General features: G+C 45.8%; 1 protein-coding gene across 3 annotated transcripts in view; it reads left to right on the top strand.

Moving 5' to 3' along the window:
• Positions 1-1,200: 1,200 nt before the first annotated feature.
• The window catches only part of ATP10A (ATPase phospholipid transporting 10A (putative)), a 112,336-nt gene continuing 102,348 nt past the window's right edge, over positions 1,201-11,188 (top strand). For all 3 annotated transcript variants that reach the window (XM_017818518.1, XM_017818517.1, XM_017818519.1), the window contains exon 1: positions 1,201-1,833. In XM_017818518.1, coding sequence (XP_017674007.1) covers positions 1,394-1,833 — 440 coding nt within the window. In that variant the 5' untranslated portion in view covers positions 1,201-1,393. The remainder of the gene's footprint in view (positions 1,834-11,188) is intronic.

Below are 11,188 nucleotides of genomic sequence, written 5' to 3'. Positions count from 1 at the left end.
AGATGTGCATACTTCGTGCCTTTTTTCTGTGATAACAAGAAACACACTGACAGGTATCAGGGACTTGCCATTGTACTCAATATGAACCCACCTTAAGATATCACAGGATCAGGACCAAGGGTCACACTGCAAAATGCATCTGTGCTACCATTTAGACACATCCTGGAGTGACCTGGTGCAGCCTTTCATGCTATCTGAGGAATCTCTTATCTAAAGGGTCTGCTCTTAAATCTCAGCCTGAAGTGATGCTGCAAAGACTTATGTCACACCTGGTAGAAATAATTTCATTATTTTCATATTATTTGTTCTTTAAACTTCTGCATTTATTTACTACGTTTATTTACTTGTGACTTTAGACTAAGTCTTTCAATCTGGATTATCCTCATCTGTATTTCTTGTCTATCCCTCATGCTTTCTGTCATCACCCACAACTGCATCTCTCTCCAAGAAGTGTGGAGTGCAAACCTCAGAGTGAGAAGTTGGCATTTTCCACCCCTTGCTGGAAAGACCTACCCTATTACAAGGGAATAGAAAACCCCAATAGAGGTGAACACGTTAGAGCACACCACTGCCTGGACGTGTGTGGGGCTGGCAGTGCCTAATGCAGTCCATCAGAAACTTAATTTTCGGTTCCCACCTTTGGGGTTGTCCCAGGCATCACGTCCACCACCAATGGAGATGACGTGAGCAGCTGGGAGATGTTGCACTGCATCTCCCAGACCAAGCACAGGGTTGGGTACAACCACGGCACACGGTCTCAGACAGAAAGTGGAGTATTTTGACGTGAGTCAGATGGTAAAAACTCCCACCAGCTGCTGCTGCAGCACAGCGGATGAACGCCGGTGCGGAGCGCCGACGCTTCAGTAGGAACTTCTAATTTCCTCACTCAAACCCCCTCCTCCTGCTTTCCACTCGTAACTAAAAGTCAAAAGCAGCCGACGAAAGTGTCCCACCCCGGGTCTGTGCCCCGGGGCGGCGCGGCGCTCGGGGCAGGCTGTTCGCGGAAGCGCCGCTCCCCATTCCCGGCGGGCGGCCCCCGCCGTTCCCCCCGGCCCTGCCCGCGCCCCGACAGCGCCGCGCCGGGGCCACGGCACGGCAGCCCCGCATCCCCCGCATCCCCCGCGCCCGGGACGGGGCGAGGCCCGCGGGAGGAGGGCTCGGCTCGCCGCCTGCCCACGTCCTATCCCCGGCCCACGAGGAGGAGGAGAAAGCGAGAGAGGTCCCAGCAGAGCGGTTGGGAGCGGGTTCGAAAGAGCCCTCCTCCCCCCCGCCCGCGCCCGAAGGGGAAGAGGAAAGGAGAGCCGTGGCGGGCGGCGGAGGATGATAACTTAGGGCCGTGCCTGGCGGTGGGAGCTGCCCGCGCTGCCCCGGCGAGGACAACGGGGCGGCAGCGATGTCTCAGGGCACGGCAGGAGGAGAGGGAGCGCCCCAGGTGCTACCGGAGGGGCAGGAGAGGCAGAGGAAGAGGAGGCGGAGGAAGAAGGAGAGTAAGACGCGCCTGGTGCGCTCCAGCCTGCTGTTACCTGAGGCCGAGTCGGAGAAGCCCAAGAAGACGGTCCTGGCCTGCAACCGCCTCAAGACCACGAAGTACACGGCACTGTCCTTCTTGCCCAAGAACCTCTTTGAGCAATTCCACCGCCTGGCCAACGTCTACTTTGTATTTATCGCCCTCCTCAACTTCGTGCCAGCCGTCAATGCCTTCCAGCCGGAGCTGGCCTTGGCCCCTGTGCTCTTCATCTTGGCGGTCACCGCCATCAAGGACCTCTGGGAGGATTACAGCCGCTACCGCTCCGACCAGGAGATCAACCACATGGAGTGCCTGGTGTACAACAGGTGAGGCATGGAGGGTGAGTGCCGGGGACGGCAGTGCTGTGGTGGCAGCCAGCGTTGGGGTCCCACCGGGCACGAGGACTCAGGCAAGTGGAGATGTGGAAGCAAGGCAGTGAGCAGGTCCGTTGTGGAGGGCTTGCATTTCCACTTCAAGTGCAAAGAAACTTCCAGTTGCCCCTGGAACTGGTATCTCCCAGCTCTTTGCTCAGTACTGCGGGAGTTCATACAGTCCTGCAGGTGAAAGTGAAGCTTCTCTTAACTGGTGGAGTCCTACAGTGAATCACTGATTTATGAGTAAGAAACATTTTTTATAGGTCTACACGTGTGGTCTGGACTTGTGTTTTATACTTTAAAGGAAGGACACTGCATTGCAAAGTGCATGTAAGCATCACAGCAGTGTTTGATTTGCAAGCCTTTATGAAAACACTTCTCGATGTGAGCAGTAAACTACACTCGTGTATAGTTTCAGGCATGAATTTTGTTATAATAATATGAGACCTCACTCAATCTGCTTTAAATCTTCAATGAGTGAAGGACGGATAGAGGCTAGAGGCTCCTGAATTTCAGTTAGGTATGTGAGGTTTCATGACGTGAATTAGCAACCCTAAACTTTGTTTCTCTTTCTAAAGAATGAGCCAGTCTTTCCATTGAACATTCACTTTCATTTATCGTCGCAAGTGTCATCGTTCCCTGTGACTTTGCTATTTCCCAGTGCTTGTGATGGAGCATTAGGTCATTTATGTCCTTAAGAATTATTATTTTTTTAATGATCTGGGCAGTACATTTAGAGCACTGCGTTGGTATTTGTGAGTCAGACTGAAAGGACTTTTGCATCAACGTTTATGTGCTTGGAATCCAGCTTTACAGAATATTTGTTTTGCTTTTCTCTGAATGCTAGACTGTCATCTCCTAGTAGGCTAAGGCTACGGGGGAATGAGAGAAGAATATATTTTCCGAGAAAGCAGATTTTAATTCTTTTTCTGATGCTTCTAAGTTGAACAGAAACAAAACACGTGCCAAGAAGCTTACACTCTAATTCCACAGTCTAGCTGGGAGGGGTCCTCTGTACTGACGTAAGCACTGAGACAGAGCAACTTTCCTATTGCAAGAAAGGCATGTGAAAAAATACACTGAAAAAAACTCGAAATAGGCTGGGTTTTCTGTGAAAAAAAAAATGCTGAAAAAGAACTCAGAACAGACTGCATTTTTTAAGATCAGCAGACTCAGGTTATTTCACAAACTAACATCACATAAGAAATCTCACCCAGAGATATTTCTTCATCAGCAGATATGCATGCATGAAAACACAAATAAAATGGACTTATTTCTGTACTAAACTGAAAGCAGCCTAGTCAAATCGCACAAACAGGCATTGCTAACCTATACCTTTTTCTAATGCCTTTCTTGCCTGTAGTTGTCTTTAACTCTGACCTCTTCTGGTGTTGAGGGAGATGGGTGGCAGGAGGTCTTGTAAGGGTCTTCACGCAGTAAAGTAAAATAGTGCTAATTAAGATGCTCAATCTAGCCTTTTCCAAACAAAATCAGTTTAGAAACAAGCTCTTGTGTCTCCTAGGTTGAAAATAAATAAGTACCTGCTGCAGAAGATGTTAAAAATATTAATGTGTACTGGAATTGGGATGTTAATTCTGGAATGTTTTTCTCCCAGCAATTCTCCATATGCCAAAAAAAGTAGACATGACTATGAGAAAAGGTGTACCTTTGATGTTAATATTACTTGTGGTCTGTTGGGAATCCCAACTAAGTGCACTGCCCTTTGTAACACTTGTGGTGTTGCAGAGTAAAAGTCAGAATTGTTCCTTTTACTGCATAGTTTAGATTGCTGCTGAGTGACACTTATACAAGATTAATTTGGGAGTGGTTTTCCTTTGCATTTGCATCAAAGGCGCGTGTCGGCCAAGCCCTTGTGGGGCAGCGAACCTGGAAGTTTAAGAGCTCCGTCACCTATTCAGGCACAGCTTTCTGGCTGGAAGCAGAGCTGAACAATGCATGCTTACAGCCCACTGCAGAAGCCTGGTTGCCAGTAGCAGCTCACCTGTTTTCAGCTTCCAGTAGTCCCTAGGAAAAACTTCCCTCCCACAACTAAAAAATCCAATCAAAATATGTGGTTAAAATAATTTGCTTACATATTTTTAATCTGCCCATTTTTAAAGCTTCAGCAAGTCACCTTTTGGAACACCCTTCAGCCCCAGTGAGCAAGATGGGACTAGAAACTTGCTACTTTTGCAGATGAAAGCTAAGATTCTTGCTAACTTGAGTGACAGGGTACCAAGAGTGAGAGATTTGTGTCAAGGTCATTGAAGTTGCTGGGCGTGAGTTCAGAAAAGCTGTTTTCTCAGAAAGGTGTCATGCCAGGAGAAACACAAGGGATTGATCGTGACTTTTACTTTGTTTCCTTAGCCTCTTTGTTTCTGGAAAAATGTTGAAGTGCGTTGCATAAGGAAGTAATAAATGACAGCTTTCTCCTCACATCTGTTCAATGTTGATCCTTTATCAGTTTTACTACCTTTTGAGCAAGCTAGACTCTCTCTGTCTCTCCCTCCCCCTGCTTTGCCACTTCCTCTCTGTGAAGGCAGACTTTGATGCAAATGCTGTCCTCGATAGAGATGCTGCTGAAGGTAGGGCAGGTTAATGAAACTGCTGCCCTAGGGCTGTCAGGGGGCAGTGACTCTGCTCTTGCTGGTCAGTACTTCCTAGCTTGTAAAGAGGCCTTCTACAAGACGGCATCTGAGTGCCAGGACTGTGCTGTGATGCGCTCCCTCTCCTGCCAGCCTCCCACACAGCTGCAAGAGAGCCACCTCAAACACAGACTACAGCAAAACAACATTGAATTATAACAGTCAGCAAATGGAGACAGGGACTTTAGCTTCACAGTAGCAGAGAAAAGCCCTCTGTCTCATTTTATGTACTGTTTAGTGACCAAGGAAAGATTTGAGTTGGATACTGTGTGTTCTGTCATGTATACTTTTTATATATAATCCATACATGCTTTCCTGGCTGTTGAGGTACCTGTCCCCTGTTAGATACAAGCAGCAATTAATGATGCAAGAGCTACAAGACAGAGAATGCAGCGATAGGCAGAGCCTACTGCTGCTCAGGGCAGCTAATCAAGAGGAGGTTCAACAGCAGAGTCTACTTTGAGGTCCTCTGGCACAGTAACTGATCTGGGGGAAAATGCTGTTCTCCTGCTATTCTGAATGCTTGACAGCTGGTACAATGACTAGGCCTTCTTCCTCCTGCCTGCCCAGTGGTGTGGACTCAGATGACCCATTCTCATACAGCCACTGCTGAATCAATGACTCCATGGCTCATAGTTAGCAACACTTATGAGACAACAGAACAGCAAAGGATGATGTAACTGTGGTGGGTTGACCTTGGCTGGATGCCAGGTGCTCACCCCGCTGCTCTATCACTCTCCTTCCCAGCTGGCTGCTCTATCACTCCCCTTCCCAGCCGGACAGGGGAGACAGTAAGGTGGAAAAACAACTCGTGGGTTGGGATAAGGCAGTTTATTTAAAGCAAAAGCAAAGCAGAAGTTTTCATGCGCAAAAGCAAAGCAAAACAAAACGTAACACGGTTTATTCTCTACTTCCCATGAGCAGCGGTGGTTGGCCACCTCTGAGAAGCAGAGCTTCAGCACGCATAGTGGTTTCTCAGCAGGCAGCCTTTGGAGACAATGTATGCCTGCCCTCCTGCTCCTTTCCTTAGCTTTTATATCTGAGCTGATGTCATACAGTATGGAATATCCCTTTGGTCAGTTTGGGTCAGCTGGCCTGGCTGTGCCCTCTCCCAGGATCTTGCCCACAACTGATGCTGTGCTCAGCAGTAGCCAAAACACCGGTGTGTTATCAATGCAAAGCACAGCACTGTGAGGGCTACTGTGGGAAAATGAACTCTAGCTCAGCCAGACCCAATACAGCAACCTAAAGTAAAACGTTGAAGAGAGTTGCAGCTTTTTTTCACAGAAAGAAGACAGCTTTCCTTTAGAAATTCTGAATGTTGTGGAGAGTCCTTCAGAAGATTATTGCTTTCTAGGGTCAGATAGTAGAAAGGGAAAAGATCTGATTCTTTGAATAAATTGAAATAAGCTGTTGAATTTGAATTGGCAGCATATGTTGAGGAATGAAACATGCAGAAGAATTGCAGTCTTGTATTGCTCTGTGATGGACTTTGCAGGTGTGCCTGTTAGAGCAGTCAGGGTCTTGACAGGCAAAGAGGGAAGATTTCTTAGCCAAAAGGAGTTAATAGGGCCTCTCTCCAGAGGCCTTTAAGGGCGCGTCTCTCATTTGGCAATACAGAGGAAATGAGGCACTTACTTTAGGAGGACAGTTTTACAGGTCACCTAGAATTTCAATTCTGTACAGGTGCTTATGCTCGGAATGCTGGATCACAGCCAAAACCCTTAGTTGATTTAAATGGAAGGAAGTTAAAAGGCATTAGAGCCCAGCCTGCAGAAAATTGGTTTTGCAAACCTGTGATGATCTTAGTCCCCTCTCTTTGTTCCTCTTCCTCATTTCCATCACCCAGGGATGGAGGTTGAAGAACGGAGATTACAGATTTTCAGTCTTAACAGTGAAGTCTTGTTTGGCTAGTTACTTTTCTGCGTTGTTATCTTGGACTTGGAGGATAGGATGGTGATTTTTTCTTTGCAGTTACTGTCCTCCAGTGCTCACTGGCTCTGGTTGCAGTTGTGGATCACACATGTAAAGGTTTGCTCCAAGTAATTCCAGGTTGCATGCTGCTGCTACTCTTAAATATTTTATAGAACTAGATTTGTCACTGGGGCAGAAGTGTTAAGACTCTTCTAAGCAGGGGCTTTGTTTTCATTGTGCTGTTACAAAGTATGGTGTACATTTACATGGTATGTAAATAGAAGATGAATAGTGATAACTACAATCACAACAAACAATGGCACTTGTCCTTCAGGGAATTACATTTTATTACTGACTCAGTGCTGTGTTGGTGAAATAAACTCCGCTAACATTTTTGTAGGAGCCATATGTTCAAAACTAAAGAGCTTTGCTTTTTAAATCTACTCTCTAACTCTTGCTGTGTCCATCAAGGAGTATTGCTAAAGACTGTAATGGCCTCTGCATACTGATCAGAGACTGATAACTGCTTCTTGTGTCAACCTGTGACTTAGAAAATCCATGACAAATTGCAATTTACTACAGGATATTTGACTCCCCTGAGGTGTGGAAAATGTTTAATGGGGCATTCAGGCAGCTATCAAAGCAGACTGTTTTACATTAAATGTTAATTTATTTCTGCAAAACTGAAGAGGAGGAGAGAAGAGAGTTTGACATAGTCAACGTGTTTTCTGTAATTTCCAAAATACGCTCTCTTCTTCCTCCCCTCTGTCAACTCGACAGTGAAAGCAATTCCAGCCTTGGAGAACAAGGTACAGCAGTGTTACCAAATCCTCGCAAAGGCACAGCAGATCCCACTCATGGCCTCTGAAATAGCCAGATGATGACTTGCCCTGCAGCCACTTCACTTCTTATGTGCCTTATTTTGCTGACAACACCAGTCTCTGAGGAGTACTACCCAAATAGTCTAGAGTAGCTTCTTGTCCCAAAGCGTGCTGGCAGATAAGACATTTCTCACCAAAAGAAATATGCTTGTCTCATCTCTCCCAGAACACAAATGTCACTTGATGTGATTGAAAAGGAAACTACCTGGAATTACTCAGTTTCCTCAGTGAGTGAGTTTAGTGCACAGAAAGCTGACAGCAGAAAGTAGCAGTCTGAATCTGTTGGTGAAGTCAGTGTTCCCTCCTTGAATTTCAGAGAAAAAGTGCTCTGTTCATCTTACTTTGTCCTTTGCTTCAGTTTTAGCTGGCCTGACAGTGAGTAAACTCAGTGGGAGATGTAGTAGAGGCTTCTCCATTAGATTGATAGGGAGCAATTTTATTCTGCAGTACAGTTTATCCAAGTAGCAAGGAGTGTCTGTGCTAATCTTCTGAGATGTAGCCAGCTGCAATGCACAGGAGAACCCATCTCTCTCTCCAACTGTATGTATGCAGTTCATTTGCTAATCAGTGTAGGGCAAATTTTCTAAGTGCCTGAGCTTCTCTACTGGAAAAGAAAAATGCTTTCCTATTTTACTAAGCTCTTTCATTTGTATAGGCTGTCATGAGAGCCGTTGTAGGCTGTCTCACATGCCTCTGGCTAACTGCCAAAGAAGATGCTATTAATCTGCACTGAAAGACCTGTGATGTCCCCAAATTAATTTTTGCACTTACACATCCTGCTCCAGAGAGACACCATGATCACAGACCACAGTCCAGAATTATAGGTGGCCACCTTGTGTGCAGATCTACTTCCTGTCATGTGTCTTTATTATCTTGAGACCATGATTATTGTTAAAGGTGGCCAAAAGAATAACAGCTCTACTTGATTCTGTCAGAGGGCATTTCCAGAGAACCTATGCAGGAGAAAAGAATTGCATGTATTGTTCAACTCTGCCTGATACTGTGATTCCAGATTCTACCTTTCAAGTGTCATTGAGTCAGCAGAACTGAAAACCAGAATTGAAACCCATGACAACCACGCAAAAATCAACATTTATGGAACTGCTTACTAGCTAGCATGGCATAACTTAGCCAGGACATTCTTCCCACTTGCAGACCAGTCCTCTAGAGAAATAGGAAGGGTCCCTGTCACTGGGTAGGAGTGAGCCTCCTCCAGGCTTACAGACCCTCCTCATTCCTGGATGGACAGGTTGCTTACATGGACACACCAACAGGAGAAGTCTGAGTGCCAAATCTCTCCTTGTCATGTAATCCAGCATATTCCCAATTTGCAGGGTAGCTGCTCTGAGCAAGAGCAGCTTTCCTTACAATACCAGGCCTTTTGGGTATGTGAGGCTTTGGTGTTGTGCTAGTTTAAAGGTAAACCGGCAGGGGAAATGAACCCAACTCAAAAGAGATTATAAGTCAGAATAACAATTTAATAAAAATAATACAATAAATACAATTACACAGACAAAGAATTGGTTTTAAGCCACAAAACCCAGATGTATAACCCAGCACCCTGGGGCATGAACAGAGTGGTGTTCATTGGGCCCCCCTCCCTGTGCTGAGCTCCGTGTGGTCCCTCTGAGTCCAAAAAGTAAAAGGAGAGGGAAAACCTGTTGGTGAGAGTGCTGGTCGCAGTTCAGTCGAGGGTGGTGATCTCAGTCTGGTTGGGAGTGCTGTTGCAGTCTAGTTGAGAGTGGCGATTGCAATCTAGTTGAGAGTGGTAGTCACAGTTAGGTTGAGAGTGGTGGTCTCAGTCCAGTCCAAGTTCCGGTCCTTCTCTGGATCCCACAAGTGGTACAGAAGTCCCAAGACTCCCAAGATTATATGTCCTCAGGTTCAGGCAGGAATGCCCAGTACCTCTCTCAGGGCGGGGAGTTTCACACTGGGTATGAGGACGGGAGCATCCTCCTATCTCACAGGCCTCTTAACACCCAGCTTATAGCCTGAGGGGTCAGGCATGCTCTGGGCGGCTGCTGTAAATGGTCTATTGATGGCATAGAATACACAGTTTTGGGTTACACCCACACAGTGATGAACTGGTCCCAGGTGTTCTAACTAGGACAGGTGTATATACACAGTATAGTCAATGCAGCTGGCAAGCCAAATGCATGGCTTCAGGGTTATGCTCAGTTTACCGGATTTATGCTGTGTAGACTTGGTTTTAGCAATCACATATATTGAAAGCAATTAAGTACATGAAAAGCAGAACAATTTGTTTCACTTCATGTGGTTGGGGAAGTGAACCCGTTTTCATGGCTTACCTTCAGCCTTAGTGTTTTCACCTGGGCATTGTCACCAATGCAGCTGTGTTAGTGGCCAGTCATGTTTTTACCCAGAAGAGATACACAGCAAAAACATGATTTGCACCCTGCTGCCCATCAGCACTGCCTCACCTTGTCTTGCCAGAATGTGGAAGCAAGACAGTGGGAGTCTGTGCAGTGAGCCAGGGAGAGCTTCACTGCAGTGAATGGCATAAGGTGAGGAACCACCTTGATGCTAGAAGCCGGGACTGTCCCCTCTTATGGGTAAATTTGTGTAGTTATGGGCAGCAACTTCCTGTGATGCATATCAAGGACAAAAGTTGACTCACACCCAGAATGCAGCCACAATGCATAAGTGTAAAAGATGTTAGCTAGCAGCTTTTCCTAAGTAGGTGCTAGTAGTGGTGCACAGGGGGGAGGACATGCAAAGGAGAAGCTTGAATAGCCCTAATATGGAGCTCAACTGAGGAAATGTACATTTACAAGTGTATCTTTGCTTCTGAAAGATTAGATAAAGCAAACCTCAGATTTAGTTTTAAGAAGATCACCTATATATTTCTGAGTGAATTGGTTTAATCTTTGCTGTGTGTCCAGGAAGTGGCAATGAGTGGGGTTAAAACTTAGAGCTTACAGTGCCTGTAAGATATGAGCTGAGAGGAATGTCTTTGTCTTTTTTACTCTTTCTAGGTTATAGCTACACAGCCTGTCCACAGAAAGCTGCTAGCCACCCAGCTAATAGAGTGTTCTGTCCCGTGAGCTGCTGGGGAGCCCTTTTGAGCTGGCAAACTACCATCTGGTTCTTTGCTCCGACAGGAGCAATGTTTTACTCTGTTTCTCAGAACTGTTGCGAGTGAACATCTCTGCAATGATCAGCCCACATCCTTCAGGCCATGTTGGTTAAAGGACAGTGTTGAACTGGCAAGGCATGCGTTTTCAAGGGTGGGAAACATCTTCCTCTCCTCTGCTATTTTGTTATAATTTTATTCTTGTCTGACCACAGTTTCTCTAGAGTGACAAGTAGACCACTCTCTTCAGTGCTGTGGCCAACATTTGCATTATGCCCAATCATTTCATAAACCCAGACTCTGCTGGAGATTTGTTAAGACAGGTATGGAGGTCACTTGTTTTTATACTTCAAGGAAGAGTTTAAATGTTTGACTGACAACTGCACTCCAGTTCTTACATATCTGTGCTGATACATTAACACTGAGGGTGTCAACACTATTGTAGAATATTTGGTATTTCTGTAGTTTTGATGGAGGTTTTAGCTTGGACCTTTTGGATAGAAAGTCCACTGTGAAGTGACAGCATTTGTAAACACAGGTCTTTTGCCTTTGTATATTCTCTTATGCTTCCTGGGCCTTTTCTGGGTTGCACAGCCATATACCTGTATGCTTGACCCTTGTCTGTTCACCTTTCTGCCTTCCAGTAGCAAACTGACTATGCCTATTTTGTCTATGTTAGCTGGTTTTATGTGTTCACTAACAAGTCATTGGGAAAGTTGTTGCGAAAACTCCCAAAATATTGAGGCCAACACAGGAAGGGCTAAACAGCAGTC

Source organism: Lepidothrix coronata, unplaced genomic scaffold, assembly GCF_001604755.1.
Source record: "Lepidothrix coronata isolate B3197 unplaced genomic scaffold, Lepidothrix_coronata-1.0 Scaffold68, whole genome shotgun sequence".
In the NCBI taxonomy this organism is placed as follows: domain Eukaryota; kingdom Metazoa; phylum Chordata; class Aves; order Passeriformes; family Pipridae; genus Lepidothrix; species Lepidothrix coronata.
Note: the sequence above shows the minus strand (reverse complement) of the source record. Positions and strands in the feature narration are given on the sequence as shown.